At 36.3% G+C, this 25365-nt stretch overlaps 2 protein-coding genes across 2 annotated transcripts; one reads left to right on the top strand and one right to left on the bottom strand.

Moving 5' to 3' along the window:
• Positions 1-3833: 3833 nt before the first annotated feature.
• On the top strand, positions 3834-4325 carry LOC142180688 (uncharacterized). Its single transcript, XM_075252736.1, has 2 exons — positions 3834-3942; positions 4009-4325. Exons 1-2 carry the CDS (start codon positions 3834-3836, stop codon positions 4323-4325), a joined length of 426 nt encoding a protein of 141 aa, XP_075108837.1.
• A 9613-nt stretch (positions 4326-13938) lies between these two features.
• LOC107762305 (uncharacterized) lies at positions 13939-21676 on the bottom strand. Its single transcript, XM_075253338.1, has 4 exons — positions 18599-21676; positions 17216-17431; positions 14877-16856; positions 13939-14788 (listed from the first exon to the last, which is right to left on the bottom strand). The coding sequence occupies exons 1-4, from the start codon at positions 19506-19508 to the stop codon at positions 14442-14444; spliced, it is 3453 nt and encodes a 1150-aa protein (XP_075109439.1). The 5' UTR covers positions 19509-21676; the 3' UTR covers positions 13939-14441.
• Between the last annotated feature and the right edge of the window lie 3689 nt (positions 21677-25365).

Below are 25365 nucleotides of genomic sequence, written 5' to 3'. Positions count from 1 at the left end.
TGGGGGACAAAGCATGCGGTAGTGGGGCAATAAGAGAATTAAATAAGAAAAAAATATGTGTTAGTGGGAATTAATACATTGTTTAATATAGTGGGAGACAAAACATTAGGTAGTGGGATTAAAAAGGGGGATGGGTAGAAGATGGTGGGATTTAGTTTAAATGCTTCAAGTTTGTAAATAAAAGGGGGGGGACTTTTAAAAAATCAGAAAGGAGATATTTTCGAGATTGAGAGAATTTTTTTGAACATTAAGAGAGATTTGAGGATTTTTCGGAACAGAAAAAATATTCTGGAAATCTAAATAGAGAGTAGTATACATCCGATATACAATCTGAATACACTGGATATACGGAGTCAGAATTTAAGGGTTAAACATTAACTGGTCTTTCAATCTAAAAAAGGTTCACTTTGTTTCTGCCCGTTAATTGTTGTTGGTGTTTCTAGATTTTCATTTGGTTTGTTCCTTGAGTTTTGGTTGGTTATTTGCTACTACTTCACTGGTTATTGCTGGATTTTTGCTTGATTTTAAAATCTGTCACTTGTTTTTCGTTGCTGGTCGTTACTGGTTGCGGGGTCGTTGCTGATTGTTCTTGTTGCTTTGCTACTGCTGATCTTCCTCTTCTTTTACTTCCAATACCAGGTATATGGCTATAACCTTGTCGATATTGTAAGCTGAAATGTGAAAGCATGAACATATATGAAGAATGGAACTTTGAAGTTTTAATTTAGTTTTTTTTTGTTTCTTTTACTGATTGTATTTAGGCTATTTCATGTATTATTATTCTGTAAATTTCTATCGCTTTGCATAACTAGGCATCTTGTAGTGATGTATTAAATAATACTCTGCTTTAGTTTGGTTATTAGGTAGTATATGTTTAAGCATGTTCATTACTGTCAAGCTGTTTAATAATTGGAATAAGAGGAAAATAACATAAGTTGGTCTTTAGTGAATCGGCTTGGCAAAACTGGTTAGTTCACTAGTCATGAAGGTTTTAATATTGTCAACAGTAGGTTAATCGTGAACATGTAGCTAAATTTAGTTAAAACATGAATTTAAATTAATTTCGTGAATTATGCATTATGGCATGATTTGAGTTCAAACAAGACGAGTTAACGTTTAAGTTTTCGAATACGCATTAATAATTAAGATTGATTCTTGTTTCAAATAGTTATAAATAATTAATTCCAACGGTTCAAGTCATCTAACAAGGCGAGTTTAATCTAGTTATAGGATAATTAGTTTCTTTTGAATATATTATTTGTCGATTCCGTATTTTATTTATAATTTCAATTGTATTAACATTCCTTTCCGTTAATATTTGTCTTAATCTAGCATTTAATATGTTACGCCTTTTTTTTAAAGCATGTAATTAATTAGGATTTTTCTCTTTTATTTTAGAGACGAATTTAATAGAAATATAGTCATTTTAGGATATCCTTAAAATAAATGAGACGAGCCTCGCCAAATAAAACGCAAGCTGCGGGGCCCTCAATAAATGGTTAATAATTAATTAGACTTCGAATGGACCGTTTTAGCAAGATTTCACGGTCTTTCTCAAAAATAATAATGCGCTAATCGTTTTAGGCGTGCCTTTAATAATGTATTTTCTTAAACGCGGGTGTACATTGATGTGACCCAAATCCAAATCTCAATGAAGTGGAAGTGTGTCGACGATCATGGGTACATTGATTGTGACGTGGTTCGAGATACATTTTCACAACGTTGCAATTCTCTGTAAAATAATAATAATAATAATAATAATAATAATAATAATAATAATAATAATAATAATAATAATAATAATAATAATAATAATAATAATAATAATAATAAAAGCGGTAAATAGTCAAAATTTGCACCTAAGTTCGTATTTGTATAAAATCAGATAATTAAGCCGAATATAACAGTTGAGCGACCGTGCTAGAACCACGGAACTCGGGAATGCCTAACACCTTCTCCCGGGTTAACAGAATTCCTTATCCGGATTTCTGGTGCGCAGACTGTTAAACAGAGTCAATATTTTCCTCGATTCGGGATTAAACCGGTGACTTGGGACACCATAAATCTCCCAAGTGGCGACTTTGAAATAAATAAACAAATCCTCTTTCGATTGTCCTTTAATTGAAAAAACTCCCTTATGCACCCCTCTGCGGGCGTCGCGGGCGAAAAAAGGAGGTGTGACAGCCAGAAATATCACAAAGTCATTTGAAAGTACCTATTGCTTGAGCAACTTTTTATAACCGTCATTTGAAAAAACTTTTTAGGGAGAAAATGTTAGACCAGAAGAATAACGTGTTTTTATTATTGTATTTTATTTTTGTAAGTGCTTTTTTCAATTGAATACGATTTTATTTGCTCAAAAAATCCTTCAAGTCATTTCTTCATAAATATTTTTCAGAAAACGTAAACTGATAATGTTTTTTAATTTTTTTTAAGCGAGGTGGAAGGACATGCAAGATAAGTTAATCGAACAGTTATTTTATGTCCACAAAAAAATAAAAATTAAACTCAAGAAAATTAATAAATTTAACTTATATGCATTAAGATTTTTAAAATGTTGTACTTAATTAGATCGCATATATGATAGTTATAGATAAATTTTTATAATAAGTATTAATTAAAAAACTGATAAAAATTATTACGAATCTATTACCAAATATTAAAAGTTAAATTCTTTGATAGCATAATAATTTTTATACTAACTTTTGTTGAGGGGACGTTTGGTTTGCTGTATAGGATAAAATAATCATGATGATGGGTTTTCAATGTCTTTGCCTTATGTTTCTTATGTTTTGATAATCTAACAAACTTAATGTAAAGAACCAATAAGGAATCTAACTCACTTGGTACACATTTCAAATGAACGAAGTTCAGCCTGAACTTCAGCTAATGAACTGCTACAAAGAGGAACACGACATGGACCTGATCCCTTGGTGTTCTCTGACAGAAGTACAAGTCAACTATACAGCTGGAAAGCAACTGCAGAAAGTGATTGTTTGCAACTGTACACGCGATAGTGCAGCAGACAGTGCAACAGTCACTTCCCATTGGGAAGAGGCGTGTACCAAGAATTGACATCATCCTTGTGATATCTTTGGTAGTATAACAACATGGTGCAAGGCACAAGATATTCACTTGAGCATTCGGTGATATTCTCTCAAGCATTAAAGTGTTGATCCAGCATTGAAGTCACTGGTGTGTCAAGAACAAGAAGACAACTCCACTAAAGGATCAATTTCACAATGAGTTTATGTGTATCCGTAGTTGAGTTGTAATCTTGTATTTGTTCTTTATTGTAACGCCTATCTTGCTTTCTTAGCTGCGTTTTAGGAAACCCAAAATCACAAACCTTCTAAGTTTGTGTTGTGACTAGAGTTAGTCATAAGATAAAGTCTTTGTAACTAGTAAGTGACAAAGTTACTTGTGGTAAGTGTATCACGAGTTAGTTGAGTTAAAGTCTTTGTAATAGAGTCATTACAAAGTGACTTGTAATAGTGTGATTACAAGTTAGTAAAGTTGAAAGCCTACAAGTGTAGGTGGTGGTTTTTGTCCCCTTGAGTGGGATTTTTCCACGTAAAAATTTGGTGTCTCTTTTACTTACTGCTTCATTAGTATTCTCAGCGGAAACTCATAGAGACCAGGTACGCTATAGTTGGTGGACTCATATAAACTAACAATTGGTATCAAAACGGTTTTTTTCTAAAAGGTTAACACCTAGAAAGGATCGCAGTGGTTGCTCCACCCAACTTTGAGGATGGACAATCAACCTATAGACCTCCTAGATTCAATGGTCAATACTATGCTGGTGGAAAACTCGTATGCATGGTTTTATAATGGCTGAAGACTCAGAACTATGGGACATCTTCTGTGATGGTCCACATGTTCCTATGAAGAAGCTTGGAGAAACTGGACCAATGGTGCCGAAAGACAGAAAAGAGTACAGTGATATTGACAGAAAAGCCGTAGAAAAGAACTATCGTGCCAAGAAAATCTTGGTATGTGGTATAGGACCTGATGAGTACAACAGAGTCTCAGCTTGTGATTATGCCAAAGAAATATGGGAAGCATTGCAAACCACACACGAAGGAACTACTCAGGTTAAACAGTCCAAGATTGACATGCTCACCACTGGGTATGAGTTCTTCAGAATGAAGGAGGATGAGTCTACACAAGATATGCACACTAGATTTACATCCACTATAAATGAGCTTCATTCACTTGGAGATGTTATTCCCAGAAACAAACTTGTAAGGAAAATTCTCAGTGTTCTACCTGGCTCTTGGGAGAGTAAGGTGAATGCCATCACTGAAGCTAAAGATCTATAGACTCTAACCATGGATGAGTTGATTGGTAATCTGAAGACATATGAGATGAAAAGAAATAAAGACAGTGAAAGGAGAGAGCCAAAGAAGGAAAATAACTTGGTGCTCAAGGCTGAAAACAGTGATTCAAGTGAAGAAGATAGTGATATGGCCTATCTTACTAAAAGGTTTCAAAAGATGGTTCGAAGAAATGGTGGTATACCAAAGAGGGGCAGTTCAAGTAAGGCAAGGAACAATGATCTCTATCACAGGTGCGGAAAGTCAGGGAATTTCATCAAAGACTGTACACTTTTGAAACAGAAGTAATACAAACAAAACCCTGACAAAGCAGCAAAAAGGAACCCGGTTCCAAACAAACGATTTAGTCGAAAAAGTGTAGATGACAATATTGTGAAGCAAGATCTTGCTGCTTGGGGAGATTCCTCCAGTGAATTAGAAAGGGAACTAGATGCAGAAAATAGCTCCATGATGGCAGTGGAAATTGAAGCAACGAAATATGACTCACTGTTTGCGCTGATGGATCAGTCTGACATGATGAAGAGGATGAAAATGATGAGCTAAATTTCAGGGATGTTCAGAGAAATCTGAAATCCTATTCTTCTAAGAAGTTAAGGTCATTAGCAAATGTTATAATTGATGCATATTATAGCCTTATTAATTATAAGAAGACCTTGACCATAGAGTTAGGAGATGCTGAACAATCTAGAGATAATCTAGTGGTCTATGTAGTGGATCTAAATGAGACCATAACTAATCTTGAAAAAGAAAAGGAAGTCTTGAATGAAAAAATAAATAGTGTAGAAAATGAGAGAGATGACTTGATAGTAGTGGTTGTTGATTTGAAGGAAACCATAGAAGGCTTTAGCAATGAAAAGCACACTCTAGAAGAGAAAATTGCAGCTACTGAGCAAGAGATGGATGACTTTTTATTGATAATCACTAACCTAGAGGAAACTATTCAGAGACTCAAATCAGAACTTAGGTCTACAAGTATTGAGAAAGGGAAAGAAGTAGCCAGTGAGTCACACATCAAGCTTGAAAAGGAATTGAATGATGTTAAAACTAGTCTATGTGGTGAACTTGAGAAAAATAGGCAGCTTCAAACTGAACTAAAGAAAGTAAAAATGGATCTTGAGAAATCTCTTAAGTGGACCTGGTCCTCAGATGTTGTCACTACCATGTACTTCAACAATAGTGGAAACAGGCAGGGAATCGAGTTTCAAAAGGAGAAAACTCCTTACAATCCTCACAGCAAGTATGTCACAGTTTCTGATAACTGACTTTGTACCCACTGTGGGAACAATAGGCACTTCAAAGAAAATTGTCAGGCCAAGGTCCAATTTGTTCAGAAAAACAAATCTTTTATTGAAAAAGTGACTACTAAAGAAGGACCAGGTATCACTCGCAAGAAACGAATAGTGCCTACATGGACTAGAAAAGCTCTTATCCATCCCTTTTATCATAACAAGGGACCCAAACTAGTTTGGATTCTAAAATCTAACCCATAATTTATATGTGCAGGGAATAGTGAGAGGAAGTGGACTGCAATGGTTCATGAACAGTGGATGCTAAAAGCACATGACTAGAAACATCATGGATTGTCTCTCACTGAAAGCCCTACAGGAAAGGGAATGGATCCTTTGGAAATAATTAAAAAAAGGGTACATTCTGGGTGTTTGAAAAGTTGGAAAGTCTCCATCACACTCGATTGAGAACGTGTACTATGTGGATTGCCTGAAGTACAATCTCTGGAGTGCTTCTCAAATCTGTGACAAAAGGGAGCAAAGTAGAGTTCTTATCAAAAAATGCGCACAGTTACCAATCTGGTAACTGGTGAAATGGTCTTAGGAGCCAAAAGAACAAGAACATCCACTTCGCTGACCTTAAATCCCTACAAGCTGGTGATATGAGCTTCTTGAAAGCAATTGACAATGATGCAAAACCTTGGCATAAAAGATTGGGACATGCAAGTTTCTCATTCAGAAGAACCTGGTTCGCGGGCTGCCAAATTCCAAATCCACCTGGACACAGTTTCTTAGAGCAAAGAAAGAGACTTTTGAGGTATTTGCGACATTTGTCAGGAAGATCCAAGTGAAGATGGAACTGAAGGAAGCACATATCAGATCTGGCCACGGGATAGAATATGTCAACGCCAAATTTGATGAGTCTTGCACACAACTTCTCAGCACCAAGGATTCCATAGCTAAATGGTGTTGTTGAAAGGAAGAACAAAACTCTGGAAGACATGGAATGGACAATGCTCATTGACAGGGGAATCGCCAAAAAAAATCTGGACAGAAGCAACAAACACTGCTTACTACTTGGGGAACAGGTATATGATCAGGTCCCTCCTAAACAAAATCCCCCAAGAGCTACTCAATGGAAGAAAACCAAAGATAACTCATCTAAGAACCTTTGTATGCAAATGGTATGATCTCAACAATGGGAAGGACCAACTTGGGAAGTCTAATGCAAAAAGTGATGAAGCAATCTTTCTGAGATATTCCTCTTAAAGGAAAAGTCTACAAAGTTTGAAACAAAAAAGCACAATGTGTGGAAGAAAGTGGGCATGAGCCATTCTATAAGACTTCTTCTTCTAACAAGGGAGGAAACAGTAATGATCAAGATAATGAACCACTTTTGGTTCCTGGAAAATATCTGATGTTTCAAATGGGTAATATGATAAGTCAGATGAAGGAGACATGTAAAGATAATGCAACATCTTCTTTCACTTCTCAAGAGGAACCTGGTACTTCAATTATTATCAACTGAAGCTGAAGGAAGGGTTGGATATGTAGTGCAACAGACTCCACAAGTAGCAGAACAAGAAGTGTAGGGAAATCTACTTAATTTACTCAGTTCTCCTACTAATCAAAATTTCAATTCCCATGAGAAAATGCATCATTTTGAAGGAAACAAAGTTATCTGGTGGTCAAGAATAGCACATATGGAATAATTCATTCTATTGAATCATCTCATGGGGTACGAGGAAATACAACCCAGCGGTTCTCTCAACAGCTGAAGCAGACACTCTTAACATGGAAAAGAATCTGGTCCAGCAAGAGGACCAAACTCGTTGATGTTAGATATATTTGTCTTAGAAATAAAAAAGGGGGGGGATTTATCTGTATGAGATTTTGCTGCACAAGAATATTAAATTGCAGATATCTTCTCCAAAGGCATTTAGCGAGGAACATTTTGAAAGAAATAGGGTAAAGCTGAGGATGTTGAAGCTTAATTGAAAACCTGATACCTTATCAATTGGCTATGACAATCTCCTTCAGGTAAAACTAGCTAAAGTGTTTTCTGGCCAAGACTAACTCACATCGATATCGTTGCAGGTAAACGCGTATGTCGATCATATAAGCTAAATGTACAATGATGAACTGTGAAAGAAGAGCTGCTAAAATCTTTTTCAAAAACTTTTCGGGCATCAGGTTCCTGTACCACAAGTTAGTAGTAATGTGTTGTCTTGCATGCTTTCTCAAAAAAGGTTAACAAAATTAATTCAACTGCCACATCATCCGACTTTTCAAAGTCTTTATGTCATGTCTTGTCTTTCAAATCTTTTCACCTCCTCTGCACGATAGCGTTTTCCCACAAACCTACCGTCGTTTTCAAGACCCTTCAGAACCCATTTCTCTCTCTTCTCATCATTAGCCCTTCTTCCCATAAAACTCTCTTTCTCCCTCACAACAAGTCATGAACCTTCATCTCTTCTGTATATCTGTGATCTTCTCTTCACTTCTCTTTCACTCAACTTCCCTACCAAATCCTCCTACAATGGCAATCGAACGATCACTTCCTTCTCCCACTATTAACACCACTCCCATTTCTCTATCATCCTTAAAGTCATCTCCAAAAATTCACTCTTCCACATTTTCCAATGCTACTGCACCCACACCTGTTTCCTCCTCACTTTCTATTGTTTTTCCTTTTCTGTCAAACTCTATCTCCCTTCCATATATTGAAAACCCCGTGTATCCTTATTCCTCTGATCTCACCAAAGAACACTCAGGAAGTGCTACCTCTTAAGTGGCAGAGGTCTCTGAGGATGATACTAATCAGTATCTGAACTCCTTCATTTTGGACTCAGTGGCTCTCCCAGAGTCACTAGAAAAGGAAGCAGCGTACAATATCATGGCTATCGCTGCTGAGAGTCTGTTGAATGAATAAACCTATCTCTTGTCTGAGTATCAAGGGGAAGAAACTCCATTCCTAGGCTATGAAAGAACCATGGTACTCTTCGAGTCTCCAGTCCATGAAACAGTCACAGAAAAACCTGTTGGAGGACCTGATTCTCTTCCAGATAAATCAACTCAGGAACCTCTTGTTTATCCTAAGCCCTTAGAATCCTCTTCCAAGTCACCCACTACCAGGTTGCAGCAGAAAGAGGCTTTCGAGTCTACCTTGCAGAAAAGTAAGAGGAGTGTCAAGACAAAGAAGAAGAGGTTGATAAAACAAGGGGAATTTGTGACTAAAAAAAGCATTCCAGTGGCTGAGGTTGACAAAGGTGCTCTAGAGGAACTCAGTTCTTTTGTAAAATGATCTATAAAAATCCAGAATTCTGTGGATGGAGCTTCCGATGAAGCTATTGAAAAATAAAGTGGAACATCCGTGAAGGGTAGCAGTAAGTCTAAGAAGAGTATAGTTGAGCAAGTTATGTTTGAAGGAGATATTGTGGGGTTTGTAAGTTAGAAAGGGAAGTCTATTGAAGGATCTAGAAAATGAAAACGGGAAACTGTAGGGGAACCTGGTTCTCTGAAGACCATACCTAGTGATAGTGGTCCTTGGTAGGAGAGATTGAGAACTCATAAAGTCTTGTGGGGTCGTATGTTTGATCCGACAATCTCAGAGATGGCAGGTATGAGGCAAATTCTAGAGATAGTGGAATTTCAGCAATGGTAGCACTTGTTGCAGGAGGATGTGCCTACGGTGTACGAAGATGCGGTACAAAATTTCTACGCATTTCTCTTCACTGTTAAGGGGGATTACATCTGCATGCTAGTAAATGGAGTAGACATTGTACTTGATGTTTCAACTCTAGGGAAGGTTCTCCAAATTCCATGTGAAGGAATGTCCTCAGTCAAAGGTGTATGTGGTGCTAACTTTAGGAGAGCTATCATGAAAGAGCAAGCTATTCAACAGGGGGAACAAGTACATAAGAAGGTACTACTTCCTGAGTATCACCTTCTCTTTGAGCTGGTGAATAAGGTGTTTTTACCTCGTTCTGAGAGGCGGTATATTGCTACAAAGTCTGATCTGGTCTTAATAAAGGCTCTTGATGAGTTTGTCCCGATCAAGCTGCCAGCAATCATGATAGATCATATGCAAAAGGTGGCAAACTTTAAAGGTGGGAATCATGGGCTTCCATATGGCTTTCTAATCACTCAAGTGTTTAAGTTTTACAAGGTTCCTTTGGGTAATCCCAAAGAGGGCACACGCAAGTAAACCTTCTCTAAAACCACTCTGGAAGAATGTGAGTGCGTAGAAAAGGTTTGTGGAAGCATCTTGATTATTTCTCAGCTGATCAATGCTCAAAATGCTGTTTCTGAAGAGATCAGAAGATTAAGGGCTCAAAATTCCATACTAGAAACTCAACTCAATCAAGCTGTTAAAGGATCAGGTTCTATTAATTCCACCAATGAAGAAGTTGCCCGCTTGACAAAGGAAAATGATAAGCTTCGCGCAAAACTGCTTGAAGACCAGCTATCTGCAAATGCCTGATTGGACCTGGTTCTCAAGACCCTTGCTGCTTCTCTCTCTTAGTCTCCCTCTGCTAGTGCCTCTTAGATACCTCCTAGTGACCAGTTATGATGTTTTGTGGCTGCTGTTTCTATTTTTGTTTGTATTGTTGTTGATGACATGCTGGATTTCAACATTACTGCTCTTGTTTTGCTCAGTCCATTGTTCATATCAATGAAACAGCTCCTCTTTTTGCTTGTACATTGTTGTTTTCCTTTGGCTTCTCTTTTCTGTCACGTTGTGTGCAATATGCGGCATGAGTTGGTTGTGTTAGACTTCTTTATGTTATTTGCCTGCTTGTGTATTTTTAATGATGCCAAAAGAGGAAAGAAAATTATGTATTGTATAGTACTATATGCAACATAAATTGATTGAAACAGGGGATCTAATTAAGGGGGAACTTGTGAAAATTTATTGAAACATGGGATTTGATGAAGGGGGAATCAAAACCAAAAGGTCAGGGGGAACTTGTGAAGTTCCTGGTACCTCGTCTGGTTATTTCTGCTTTAAATATGCCTAAGTTTGTCATTATCAAAAAGGGGGAAATTGATGGGTTTTCAATGTCTTTGCCTTATGTTTTGATGATCTAACAAACTAACTGTAAAGAACCAGATAGGGAACCTCACTCACTTGGTACACATTTCAAATGAACGAAGTTCGGCCTGAACTTCAGCTAATGAACTGCTACAAAGAGGAACACGACAGGGACCTGATCCCTTGGTGTTTTCTGACAGAAGTACAAGTCAACGATACAACTGGAAAGCAACTGCAAAAAGTGATTGCCTGCAACTGTACACGCGATAGTGCAGGTACATCAAACAGTGCAGCAGTCACTTCCCATTAGGAAGAGGCGTGTACCTAGAATTGACATCATCCTTGTGATGTGTTTGCTAGTATAACAACATGGTGCAAGACACAAGATATTCACTTGAGCATTCAGTGATATTCTCTCAAGCATTAAAGTGTTGATCCAGCATTGAAGTCACTAGTGTGTCAAGAATAAGAAGACAACTCCACTAAAAGATCAGTTTCACAATGAGTCTATGTGCATCCGTAGTTGAGTAGTAATATTGTATTTGTTCTTTATTGTAACTCCTATCTTGCTTTCTTAGAAGTTGTGTTTTAGGAAACCCAAAATCACAAACCTTCTAAGTTTGTGTTGTGACTAGAGTTAGCCATAAGTTAAAGTCTTTATAACTAGTAAGTGACAAAGTGACTTGTGGTAAGTGTATCACGAGTTAGTTGAGTTAAAGTCTTTGTAATAGAGTTATTACAAAGTGTTTGTAATTGTGTGATTACAAGTTAGTGAAGTTGAAAGCCTGCGTGGTTTTTGTCCTCTTGAGTGGGATTTTTCCACGTAAAAATCCTGTATCTCTTTTACTTACTGCTTCATTAATATTCTCAGTGAAAACTCATAGAGAACCAAGTACTCTATAGTTGGTGAACTCATATAAACTAACACATGGTATAAATTATACATTTTTTATTTCTTTGTTTGGTTACTGTTTTCTTTCCTGATATAAGTAATTCTTGTATAAGCTTATACATGAGTTATTATATTATTTTATACTACCTCCATGTGGGAAAAGCAAAATATGGATTACTCATACATAGAGATAATCAAATTGACAAAATCACCCTTCTCTTGAAATCTTTTCAATAATACCCTTGGGCATTTGTCTTTCTTTAAGGACCATGGTTATAATAGAAAATAAAAATCTACCCAACTTAAAATCAAGGCTGAATATATACATAGATATTTAAAATTATCACGATTTTTTATTTGGACACCTAAAGTAGACCTTGTCTGATTGAACAACTACAATAGGCCTATAATATTTCAATCAGATATATTCATAATGATAGTGTGAGTTGTACCTGTAGAATGCTTGTGTTCATAATCCTCAATTGATGTTCTAGGAGTATTTTTGACTCATAAATATATGTTCACACACACTTTCATCTATTAATTACTCTATTTTCACTTCTTTTTTTTTTTACCAATTGTGGTTCATTTCTTAAAAACTACAGCTAGGAATATCAAGCCAAAGAACATTTTATACGGTGCAACTCACGCAATCAACAATGTCAACATTGTGTCTAATTGGTACTTTGAACCTACTATAAGTGTTCAATCGAAACAAGGTTTACTTGAGGTATTTAAATGAAAAATTATGGTAATTTTAAGTTTCTCCATTTGTATTCAGCTTAAGATCAAACACATGATCTAGATTATACATATTATATCTCATTTTTAATACAATGAACCAAACAACTATAAAAAAATAATCTATGCATTAGTTCCTGCATTACTAATTCCGATATTACAATTTTTGCATAATTTATTTCTAAATCAAATGAACTCTTAGTGTATAATATTTAAATTAAATAAAACAAAAAAATTAACCTAAAAATTTGCCTACCAACCACTAAAACTTATAGCTTGTTTGGATAGTTATTGCATGTCATTTCATAATGTATTATATTGTATTGTATTATTTTGATGAATGCGATGTTTGAATAGATTATATAATTTGTCATTGTTTCATGATGTGATGCGCCAGCAATATGAAGAATAAACTTGCAATATTATTAAATAAAAGAAGTAGGAGACATGATAGAATTATTATGTAAAAAGTTAAGATAAAGGATAAAATATATTTATTTAATAATAAAGAAGGACAAGATGAGGAAAAAAAGCAAGATAACGACCCGATCATACTGGCGCATAAAGTGACACTTTTCCTCATCTTGGTTTAACAAGTGACACTTTTTATCGTTACGTAACGACGGATTTAACGATACAATACAATAAAATTTAAGTAACAATCAAAATAAATATTATATTTAAAGTAACAATACAATACAATAGATAACAGCCATCTAAACAAGTTGTTAGCTCGTAGATGTATAATATATGTATAATTCATGTTTACATAATAAGTGTATAACTGTATATAATCATTGTTTATAACTGTATATAATCAGTGTATAATTTGTATAGTAAAAAATATAAGCAGTAAATTCGATCGGCTATTTGGGTAACAATCCCAAAAAAGAAGGGTGATATGGTACCATGAGAGTGTTTTGAATGGTTCAATATATCAATGAGCCAATGTATTGCATATTTATTTATAATGTGAAGTAAAAATATATGACAATAAGTACCATTAGTTAACAACAACAACCAAGTATTCTCTCACAAGTGGGGTCTGGGAAGGGTAGTGTGTACCCAAACCTTACCCCTACCCCTAAGAAGTAGAGAGGTTGTTTCCGAAAGACCCTCGGCTCAAGAGAAATAAAAAGACAAAAGGAGACAATATTAGTTTCACTACAGATATCATAGGGAAAATAGGAACATAAAAAGCAGAAGAAAAATGCAAAGCAAAAACGATGACTAGTAAATAGGTCCTGCACCGAAAAGAGAAAATAGTAAGGCACGACATTGCCACTAGCTATCTTAGACAAAAATCCTACCAGACTAGGCTCACAAAGGTACAAAGTAAGGCAAGATAAGTACCATTAGTTAAGTGCCCACATTATATGAGCGATGTTTCTTTTGTCTCTTTATAAAGCTTTGGATTATCTTTGCCTCACGAGCTACCTTTTGTGTTTATACATTATAGAGAGTCTCATCTCAATCAGAAGCGAAGCCAGAATTTTAAGTTTATGAGTTCTCAATTTGCATGAACTCATAGTTTGTATTAATCTTCACAATTTTCTTATTGAATATACATTTATCAGAACAAAGGTGATTGGGTAGTAGGCTTCATGAATAACCTGGCTGAATTAAATTCTTTGTTTCAGGGTCTCAACATTGCAGTGGAACTAAACTTGACTCCACTCCACATTAACACAGATTCTATGGAAGTTATTAATATGTCGGAATCAGGACACTTGCCTTATAAACCCATTATTTTTGAATGCAAGTTATTGATGGCTTGACTGAGGAAACCAATCATCAGCCATAATTACAGAGAACAGAATCGGATGGCAGACCTCCTAGCTAAAGAAGAGCAAAGATGAAGCTTTTTGACAAACCAACGATTTTGACAGTTCCTCCGGTGTTTTCTAATTATGCATTATGGGCAGACATCTTAGGAACTACATTTGGTAGAAAAACTACGGAATGTAATGCTACTAATATTTTTGGACACAATGCTGGCCACATGAACAATCTACAAACATGGCTGTGATGTTTGTAGAGTACTCTCCAAAATTGTAGCTTCCATCCTTCTAACTTCAAATAGTCACACAATCTCCTGCAATGACACTGGAGGAAACAATTACTGATGGTTAAATGCTACTGAACTTTTATAGCCTTTTTTTCCCACAGGAATATGGAAAGTATCTGATGTTACGTCGTTTAGTCGTTCAATAATAGGAAGAAAGCTTCTGTTTGATCTTTTTCAATGCTGCTACAACATCAACCATGTTCATCCTTTCACCTGGAATATTGGTTGTGCAATTCATGGCTAACTCCATAATCAATGTCAGACATTGTAGCTTTTGACTTGAGTTTTGTTCATCCAACGTTAGTAAGTCAGTATCTATGAATTGATCCAACTCATCAGGAAGCGAATTATGCACGCAGCTTCTCAAATTCAAATCTCCAGTGAACATTTCATCATTAGGTTTCTTCTTGGTAAATATTTCCAGCAGCATAATACCATAACTATAAACATCAGACCTCTTGGATATAAGGCCTTCCGAACCATACTCTAAAAAGAAAAATTATAATGTCAGCAAATACATTTATAACTCACCAATCCATAACCTTAACGGTTACAAGTTAAATAAAGAATTCACCTGGAGCAATGTAACCAATTGTTGCAAAGGTTGTAGTGTGAGCAATACATTCTTCCTTAGTTAAAAGTTTAGCAATGCCAAAGTCACTCAGGTGGCCCACCATGTCGTTGTCAAGTAAGACGTTGCTCGGCTTCAAATCACAGTGAATAATTGGTACTGAGTAACCATGATGAAGATACTCTAGAGCAGATGCAACATCGACCATGATATTCAATCTTTGCATTATATTTAAAGAATAATCTCGAGAATATAGCAATTTGTCTAAACTCTCATTTGGCATGTACTCAAGTATCAATGCTTTAAAATCCAAGTTACAACAGCTGCTAATGATCTTAATGAGATTTTTGTGACGAAGATTACGCAAGATTTCACATTCTCTATCAAAGGTTTGAAATGTACCTTCCATCTGCACATTGAAAACTTTAACAGCTACTATCATTCCATCTGCCAATGTCCCTTTGTAAACAGAACCAAAACTTCCACTACCTAGCAGGTTATTTCCATCAAAGCCCTGAGTTGCTCTTTGAAGTTCATAGTAAGAAATTCTTTGCGGTGCTACCTCGGGCAACCACTCATCTTCAGCATTGACTGTTTTACCCCGACGTCTCATCAACATGAAAACTATTGCTGAAGCAAGCCCTATTACAGATATAACTGACGAGGCAACGACAATCCATACGAGTCTTCTTTTCTTTGAATTAGAATGATTATTAGAAGGACAAGCTGGGACATGCTTTTGAAGGTTACCACACAATCCTTCATTCGACATGAAAGACTGGTAAGGGAGATCAACAAACGGTCCTCCATTCGGAATTTCCCCGTGTAACCTGTTGAATGAGACATTAAAGGAGCCTAGTTGCTTAAGTTCCTCTAATGACTTTGGGATCACACCAGATATATTGTTATATGAAAGATCCAATGCTTCCAAAGTTAAAAGTTTCCCAATAGTGTCAGGAAGAGATCCTTCAATTCTGTTATGAGCCAATGATAATTGAATCAATTTTTGTAGACCTCCCACTGTACTAGGAATGTTGCCTGAGATTTGATTCCAGGAAAGATCCAAAAGTATTGCATCCTTGAGATTTCCAATTTCTGGTGGTAGAGACCCATTGAAGAAATTAGAAGACAAGTTCAGCTTCAAAGTATCTTTGAGGTTCCATAGATTTGAAGGTATGTTAGAAGTGAAGTTATTGGAATCAAGATAAATCTCCCTAAGAGAAGTCACATCCCCTAAGCAACTCGGAATACTTCCCCACATTTGATTTTGTGAAAGGTTTAGCAAACCCAAGTTGGATAGCTCACACAAACCATTTGGGAAAGAACCACTCAATCTGTTTGCACCAAGTGAAAGCCGTTGAAGATTTTTCAAAGAAGTTATTGACGTAGGGACAACGCCAGTCAAGTCATTATCTTCCAGGAACAAAGAAGATAAGTTTCTCAATTTTCCTATTTCATTTGGAAGATGGCCCATGAGGTTACAACCTATTGCCTCAAACATTTGAAGAGAAGAAAGATTGCCAATGGATTTCGGAAGCATTGCATTTAGGGGATTGAAAGACAATATCAATCTATACAAGTGTTTTGAATTGGCCAAAGGCGTAATAAAGCTCAAGTCACTTTTGAAGGAGTTACCATACAAGTTGAGACTTACAAGTTGTCTTAAATTTCCTAAAGACTCAGGAATTGAACCCGTAAGTTCATTTCCACCGAGTTCGAGAACAGCAAGCTTGGACAAATTTGAGATGGAACTAGGTAAAACACCATTAATGTTGGTTTCAGATAGATAAATTCCTTCAACATTAGGTAACCCTTTGCCTATAGTGGAAGGAATTTTACCTGAAATGTGGTTATTTGTGATTGAAATAGCTCTAAGGGTTGAGATATTGAAGATACCAATAGGGATAGATCCACTAAAGTTATTGAGATACAATGTAAGGCCAACCAACTCTTGAAGATTACCAACTTCATCTGGAATTACACCTGCAACAAAATAAATATTAGGATAAGCAGAAGGGGAGCCTAGGAGCAACGGTCAAGTTGTCTCCCCCTTTTCTTTTTTTCGGAAGATGGGGATCATTGGATTGATTGGCTCTTTTATCCCCGAGGTTTTATAGCTGTGTGACCTATAGGTCACGGTTTGAAGGCATAGAATCAGCCACTGATGCTTGCATTAAGGTACGGTACCTACATCACATCCCCTTGGGGTGCGGCCCTTCCCTGGACCCTGCGTGAACGCGGGTTGCTTTGTGCACCGGGTTATTCCTTTTGCCCTTTTATAAGCAGAAGTATCCAAAAACCTAAAATTCTTAAATGGACGTGGTTTAAATATTTTTCCATACCTGTCAAGGTATTATTTGCAAGATCAAGTATGTTAAGCATAGTCAAATTTCCAACTTTTTTTGGTAGAGGTCCTTCAAGCTGGTTGTTCCACATTGATAAAACTTCAAGCGATGAAATGTTGAATATGGTTTCAGGGATTGAGCCCGTTAATGCATTTTGTTCCATCATCAATTCCTTCAAGTTATGAAGATGACCAATCTCATTTGGAATTGTGCCTGTCAAATTTTTAAACATAAATATCACTTACACAAAATCATATACTTAATTTAACTTCTATACAATAATACTCATGGAAAATCAAACAAAACCATATATAATAATACTATATTCGCAATTGGCCAACATAAGTGAAAATATTTTAATATCTCTTCAAATAATAAGTATAGTAATTCTTACATATTTTACTAAACATAGTTCTTGAAATGGAATTTTAAAGCTAGTACTACTTCAGACAAAACTAAATTTAATGATTAAATTTCAATCGTTTGTTGGTTAAATTGAGTTCTTGATACTAATAAATCATCATTCATTAGATTAACTAACTTAATAAAATTTTCAAATGTCTTAACCTAATTTAATATATCAAAGAAAGAGAAAATTTGATACATACAAATATATTAGACCTTGTTGTTTTCTATTGTCGCATTTCATCTTCTTGTGCCCAGGGTCTATTCGGAAACAACCTCTCTACCCCCGGGGTAGGGGTAAGGTCTGCGTACACACTAACCTCCCTAGACTCCATTTGTGGGATTATACTGGGTGGTTGTTGTTGTTATAAATATTTTAGACTTTTTTATATATCCATAGAGTTAAGCAACATATTGGTTGTCATAATAGACCAATTCGAACTTGACCTCGTGGAATGAGGTGATTAATCCATGAGTTGCTTGTACTAATTTTATTTTCTTGTGCGAGCAGTTCGACCGTTACGATTAATAGTATTTAATTAGATAAACAATTTTAAGTGTCCACAATGAAAGATTATAAAATTGCAAAGTATATTATAATTTTTAATTAATATAAATGCAAAATTTATAAAGTTTAACCAAACACCTCAACTTTCTAAAATAAGCATTTATTTGAAAAATTAACACTATTAGCTATAGCCTCCAAGCTAAAAAGCTTGGCCAAAAAGGTTATAAAATTGTTTATTTTGTTAGTGTATACTGTCAAACCTCTCTATAACAGCCTCGTTTGTTTCGATATTTTTTGGCTATTATAGTGAAGTACTATTATGGAGGATATATATTATAATATAACATAAAAATTGGTTCTGAGAAAAATTTGGCTTTTATAGTGAATGGATGTTATGTAGGGATGATGTTATAGAGAAGTCTAATTGTATAAGTTAAACTCCCACGAAAAATGGTAAGAACACTTACCTTCTAACCTGTTTTGTCCAAGATCCAAATATTGCAGCAGTAGTAAGTTACCTACTTCTCTTGGAATTGTTCCAACAATGTTATTTTGAAACAACAATAGGACTTGAAGTTCTGAGCATTCAGATATGCTTCTTGGTAGCTCTCCGCTTAACATATTGGAGCTAAGTCCAAGCCTTTGTAATCTGGGAAGACGACGACATAAATCAGAAGGGAAATCACCAATTAAACCAGCATTTCTGAGATCCAAAATTTCTAGTGTACTTGAGATATTGGACATGGAAAGCACATTGGATCCATTGAGTTTATTGTATCCCAAGGAAAACTGTTTCAATTTCTGAAGAGTTGCTATTTCTATAGGAATATTTCCTTCTAGATTATTGTACTTCAGATTCAAGAATTCAAGATTCTTCATCTTAGAGATAGAAGAAGGAATAAACCCATTGAAACTATTGTTTTCCAGAGAGAGCATTCGAAGGTCATCTAAATCACCCAATAACTGAGGAATTTGTCCAGACAAGAAGTTGAAACTAAGATCAATGGCTCTTAATCTTCGCAAATGAGTGAACTCTGGTGGAAGTTCACCTTGGAAATTGTTGTAGCTTAGATCAAGTGAAACAAGAAAAGAAAGGTTGCCAAGTTGTGGTGGGATGGTACCAGTCAAGCCCATGTCTGAAATATTCAGCACAGTAACTCGTTGATGGCGCGAGCCACAAGTGATTCCAATCCAGTTACAAATTGAGGTAGAACTAGAAGACCAGTTTGTTGAGAGAATGCGATAAGGGTCTGAAGTGATGTGGGATTTTAAGGCAAGAAGAGAAGATTGATCTGTGCTTATATTCATGGCTAAGCATGAAGTTGCTATAATGTGAAGAGATATCAATAAAAATGCTAACAAGAATGTTTTCTCCATTGAGTCTATGAAGGGAAATGCGTTTGTTGGTTGGATCTTTGCAGCAATATATGATCTATCTTTATTGAAACTGATTAAATTTATACTATTGAGAAGATATTAATGCTAACAGTTCTACATTATTGAAACTAATTAAGAATATAATACAAGCATTAATTATCAACTTTGTTATGCAAGCTTCATGTTAGGAAAAAAAAAGAGATTGAAAAGATGTTCAAGATCTAGTAATAAATGCTAACACATGAAAAAGCATCTTCACCACCTCTTCAGCCATGTTAACATCCAATAACTTATAGTAGCTATTACTATTTAATTAGGAACTTCATTGTATGCACTAGAACTGATTAAAGTAATAAATTGATAGTTAAGTAACTAAAAAGGACTTTGAGCCCATAATTATTGAACAAAATCTGCTACTTATAGGGAAGGAACCGAATACAACCTGTAAACTGATTCTTGATCAAGAAATTATCTTTACTTCCTTATAATTGGGAAGATTTCAAAGATTTGGAGATATTGGGTACTACATTCGTATATCAGTTTAAATGGCTTTCTTTCTGCATCAATTGTGAGCCTCTAATCTCCACAAAATGTGATGCCCTATAACCGTGGAAGTCTATTGCTAGATTCAAACAAATTGACATCAATATCACCATAAAAAAAAAAAGGCAACCCAGTGCACAAAGCATCCCTCATTTACGAAAGGGTGCCAAGAGGATGTGATGTAGGCAGCCTACCCTTCACATCGATATCACCATCAAGTTCATGAAATCATTTGAAAACTTCTATTTAATTTATACGTCTTCAAGTGTTCTTGCTGGTACATTAGAGTTGGAAGTTAGAGGGCCATCAAAAAATTTTAATTAGATCTTTCAAGAAACCAGCTTTTGTTACATTTTGGTTAGCTAATAACAGACTAAAAGGTACAATCCAGAGATCATTTGATTAGCTATTGATGATACGCTAGGAGTTTCTGGATATCTCATGAAGAACAATCTTTTTGGTGAAATTCCAAAAGGAATACAGAGGCTAAAATAAGTCAATAATTTCTAACCTTTAGATAAGTTGCAAATAGAAATCCCCAATAGAAGGTCATTCACCAAGCTTACTTCTCAGAAGACACCCTCATAATAAATTTAATTGAGGATTAAGGATAACATGAATAGTCTGCTTCGCGCTAATCACAATCAGTTATGCTTGTAAAAGTTCTCATTTTTGTAATCATGGACAAAGAGTTAAAAAGGAATTTTGGTGTATCAACAAGAATTCTTCACTACAGCTTTCTAAGAACCAACAATGAAGTTTCGAAATTTTTACAGCAAATCACAAAATCAGTGCCCAATTACTCCCATAATTAAAGTCCTTTTATTACCCAAACATGGTATTCACGATCCATTAGAGCTATTAAAACAGTTACCCTAATTATTCCCTTAGCTTTAAGTTATTATTCATCATCTCTTTCACAAGCCCACTTTTTGGGTTACATCTAATAATACTATGTTCTAATCACATTTGCAATACCCAAATACACTTAATAACATCATTTGAACTCCATTATTGAAGAGGGAGTAGTATAATTACATTACCTTGTATTAGAAAAAACCTAGCTTTGGAGAAATTGGGGTTTGTTGAAAAACCTTTGCGATTTCTATGAAATCCATATGATTTTTGATGTTAATACTAGTTATAATTGAGTAAAATATACTCAAATCATAAAAAAAAATATTCACACAAAATATCCTAAAAAATAAGAAACACACGCCTGGTTTCAGCTGGGCACCAGATGGAAGACATCTTAGAGTGTGAGAGCTAGTATTTTAAATGTATGAGTTTCAAATTAACTGACACGAATAAATAAGTTTGTATTGTAGTATATATAAGAAAAAATTTCAATTTTTCTGTACATAAAGCTACTAATTTCTGCCAAACCCGTATTCAGACTTGTAGCTCTGCCCTTGCTTGCAGTAGATTCTTTCGTCTTCTCTCTACATAGTCTAATGGTTAAACAGCAAATTTCAGGAAATCAAAGCATCTACACAGTTTAGGTTCTTCTTCATCAAGTCTAACATTTTTATCAGAAGTCTAATTCCGAGCTAGAGTGTCGGAGCAGGTTCGACTGAACTTTGTATTCGTCTTAAAACATTCACAATCCACTAATTTAAAACAATTTGAATTCCGAATCCATAAGTTTAAAATTCCGAATCTGTGCTACTGAGCTGAGGATCTTATTGGGATACAGTTTAAGGATTGGCTCACTTGATTGGATCGACCTCACAGTGACAACAGGAGGCATGGACAGTTGGACACTATGAGTCTATGATCATGATCAATGATAATAGGCGAAATATAGGTGATTTAGCTATTATTTATGCTTCCGCTTGATTAAATTCCAATGACATATTATGGTTAATTGATGAAAAATAGGCTCTAATTGTGATATGTATACACTGCAGGATGAGGAGCCTATATGATGCTTTCAAGAGGATATTAGAATGATTTATGAGCAAGAACAACCCCTCGAATCGAGTGTGCGCAAGGACGAGACGAAAAAATGGACGAAATCAAGCTTCAAACGCGCGAAGAAACGCGCGAAGTCGCGCAGTAGTTCGCGCATAAGAAGAGTTGCGACAGAATCATGCGCGAAGAAACGCGCGAAGTTGTGCGCGAGCTCGCGCGTGTTCGGTCCGGAAAAACGTTATTTAGGGGTAAAATTGGAAATCTGGAGAGAAACCCACTTGACCTATATAAAGTCAAGCTCGCCCAAGGTTAAAGTATCAAGTTTTTCATAGCTTAGTGGAAGAGATAGAGAGGCAAGAGGCAATGTGGAGTTTTGATCATCAAGTTCTTCTTTTCTTCTCTTGTTTTTGCTGTTTGTGATGAAACTGAACTTGTTTATGATGAACCCTAGTATGAGCAACTAAGACCCATTGTTCCAGGGTCGTGGGTAAAATATGAATGTTGTTGTTTGAAGTTTAATTTGATAAAGTTGGTTTATCATATTGGGTTATTTATTTAATTCTTTTCTTAATTATTTTGCTGAGTAGCTAACAGTGAAATACTATCTACGAATCTTTAGTTGAACTCGAAAGTGGTAACTTTAGATTGCATATAGAATTAAATAGAGCAAGTTCTTGAACCCGGGCCTCGGGGAACGGATTTGCAATTGGGATAGACATATACCCAATTGCCTTGCTTGGTTGAAATACAGGAATTGTAAATGCGTTCTTGTTAATTTTAATACCATAGACATATAGGCGTTGACTTGACTTGAATAGGCGAGTAAGAACTCGATAGATTCTTATGAGTAATATCAACCCTGTCAATCAATAACCCAGATAAATTGATTAGTCATTTTGAGCCAAGAACACAACACGATTGTAACTATGCCCGTGACCCTGGAATATCTTCTCCTACTGTTTGTTACTCGTAATTGTCATTCATTTGGTTACTTGTTTTAGTTAGATTAATTCTTTATAGTTAAGTAGTAAAATAATTACATCTCTCTTTTGTGAACAATCTCTTGGGTAGATAAAGAAATTGGATTTGAATCAGTCAACAGTTAATCATAAGTCTTCGTGGGAACGATACTCTACTCACTACTCTATTACTTGACGATCACGTGCACTTGCGTGAGTGTTTTTGGTCGCAATAAATTTTTGGCGCCGTTGCCGGGGACTTAGAAATTAGCTACTTGACTGAATTGAGCTTTTATTACTTATTTATTCGAGTTTTACTTTCAGATCACTTTGTGTGTGCTAATACAGGAGTTTCTATTGAATGCGAAGAAGTAGAAGCGCAAACAATATACTTCCTTTTGATCCCGAAATTGAACGAACACTTCACAGATTGAGGAGGGAGGTGGACGCGAGAACTAGAATTGAAAGAGAGTTGGACATCGTAGTTCAACCACAGCCAATTGAGATGGCAGGTAATGAGGAACGTGCGGTGATTGAAGCCGCAAGGCCCAGTCTAGCTAATATGACTCGGGCTATTGTGAAGCCTGACATCACGAGGCACTTTGAGCTGAAACAATACATGGTGCAATTGATCCAATCCATAGGGCTGTTTGTGGGTTTACCTCATGAAGACCCGTGGAGGCACATTCAGAATTTCTTGGAAATTACGGATACCTACAACTATCCGAACGCTTCCAAGGACTATGTCAGGCTGACACTTTTCCCCTTTTCACTGATTGGGGAAGCTAAGGACTGGTTGAATAAAGAGCCAGCAAATTCAATCCGCACATGGGATGATCTGGCGAGGAAATTCTTAATCAAGTTTTTCCCCACTAAGAAAACAAAGGTATTGAGGAGTCAAATTCTTGTGTTTGAACAACGAGCGGGCGAGATACTGCGTCAAGCATGGGAAAGGTACAAGAAGATGCTCAGAGACTGTCCTCATCATTGCCAGACGGACAAGGTATTGGGTCACACTTTTGTAGATGGGTTAGATGATGCTTCAAAGATGAATCTTGATTCCGCTTGTGGGGGTAGTTGCATGGCCAGACCGTACAGTGAAATCCAAATCTTGTTGAATAACTTCACTGCTAATGATAATAACTGGCAAGGTGAGGGTGATTCACGAAAGGCAGTTAAGCAAAAATCAGTTGGGTTACTTGAGCTCGACGAAGTGTCAGCCATGAGAGCCGATATTGCAAAGCTGGCCAATCAAATGACTCAGATGACAATGCAGCAACCATAGACAATGCAACACGTACAACAGATGACTATTTGCTGCGAACTCTGTGGTGACAGTCATCTGAGTGATATGTGCCCAACGAATCCAGAATCCATCTATTATGTGGGGCAACAGAACAGAGGTCCACCGAATAACCATGCACAATACGGGAATTCTTACAATCCAAATTGGAGGAATCATCCCAACTTCTCATGGGGTGGAAATCAACCGAATTAGATTCAGTATAGACCCCAAGGGAATTTCAATCAGCCTCAGAGACCACCCCAACAAATGGAAGAAAGTACTAATGATCTGCTAAAGAAGTTGTTGATTGACAATCAGCAACTCAGGACCGACTTTAGAAATCTTGAAAGGCAAATGGGGCAGTTAGCAACAACTCAAAACTAGACCTGCAGTTGCCCTCCCCAGTATACAGAAAAGAACCCTCAAGTGAATGCAGTTACACTTAGAAACGGGAGGGAGCTAGAGGAAGTGCCAAAGAAAAAGAAAGACAAGCCCATACCTGAGGGAGAGTTGATCCCTAAAGTGACTCAAGAGCAAAAGAATGTTGCTGAAATTTCAGAGCCCGTGGAGGCCCCTAGACCACCACCACCTTTTGCAGAAAAAGAATGATGATCGCATGTTCATAAAATTCTTCTCTATGTTGAGCGAAGTTCAATTAAATATCCCACTCGTTGATGTGCTTCGTGAAATTCCAAAGTATGCTAAATACATAAAAGATATAGTGGCTCACAAGAGAAGATTAACTGACTTTAAGACAGTTGCACTTACTGAGGAGTGCACTTCTATGGTCCAAAATAAGCTCCCTCAAAAGCTTAAGGATCATGGCAGCTTTACGATTCCTGTGCGTATTGGTAATGTTGATGTGGGTCGTGCTCTTTGTGATTTGGGGGCAAGCATAAATCCGATGCCCCTGTCTTTGTTCAAACAATTGGGTCTGGGAGCTCCAAAGCCAACTACTGTGATGTTGTAGCTTGCTGACAGATCGATAGCACACCCTGAAGGGGTGATTGAAGATGTGTTGCTGCAAATTGGGAAATTTATCTTCCTGGCTAATTTCATTATCCTAGATTATGAGGCTGATAAACTGGTTCCAATCATAGTGGGGTGACCTCTCTTAGCTACTGGTGATGCAATTATCAAAGTGAGATAGGGAAAG

This window comes from Nicotiana tabacum, chromosome 5, assembly GCF_000715075.1.
Source record: "Nicotiana tabacum cultivar K326 chromosome 5, ASM71507v2, whole genome shotgun sequence".
NCBI classification, from domain to species: domain Eukaryota; kingdom Viridiplantae; phylum Streptophyta; class Magnoliopsida; order Solanales; family Solanaceae; genus Nicotiana; species Nicotiana tabacum.
Note: the sequence above shows the minus strand (reverse complement) of the source record. Positions and strands in the feature narration are given on the sequence as shown.

Excerpts from the sequence above, each read along its gene's own strand:
- LOC142180688 (XM_075252736.1), top strand. The coding sequence starts at position 3,834 with ATGGCTGAAGACTCAGAACTATGGGACATCTTCTGTGATGGTCCACAT. Across the intron at positions 3,943-4,008 it reads GAAAGACAGAAAAGAGTACA|GACCTGATGAGTACAACAGA; the intron begins GTGATATTGACA and ends TATGTGGTATAG.
- LOC107762305 (XM_075253338.1), bottom strand. The coding sequence starts at position 19,508 with ATGGAGAAAACATTCTTGTTAGCATTTTTATTGATATCTCTTCACATT. Across the intron at positions 17,432-18,598 it reads TGGACAAAACAGGTTAGAAG|GCACAATTCCAAATGAGATT; the intron begins GTAAGTGTTCTT and ends AAAATTTGACAG. Across the intron at positions 16,857-17,215 it reads TGCAAATAATACCTTGACAG|GTGTAATTCCAGATGAAGTT; the intron begins GTATGGAAAAAT and ends ATTTTGTTGCAG.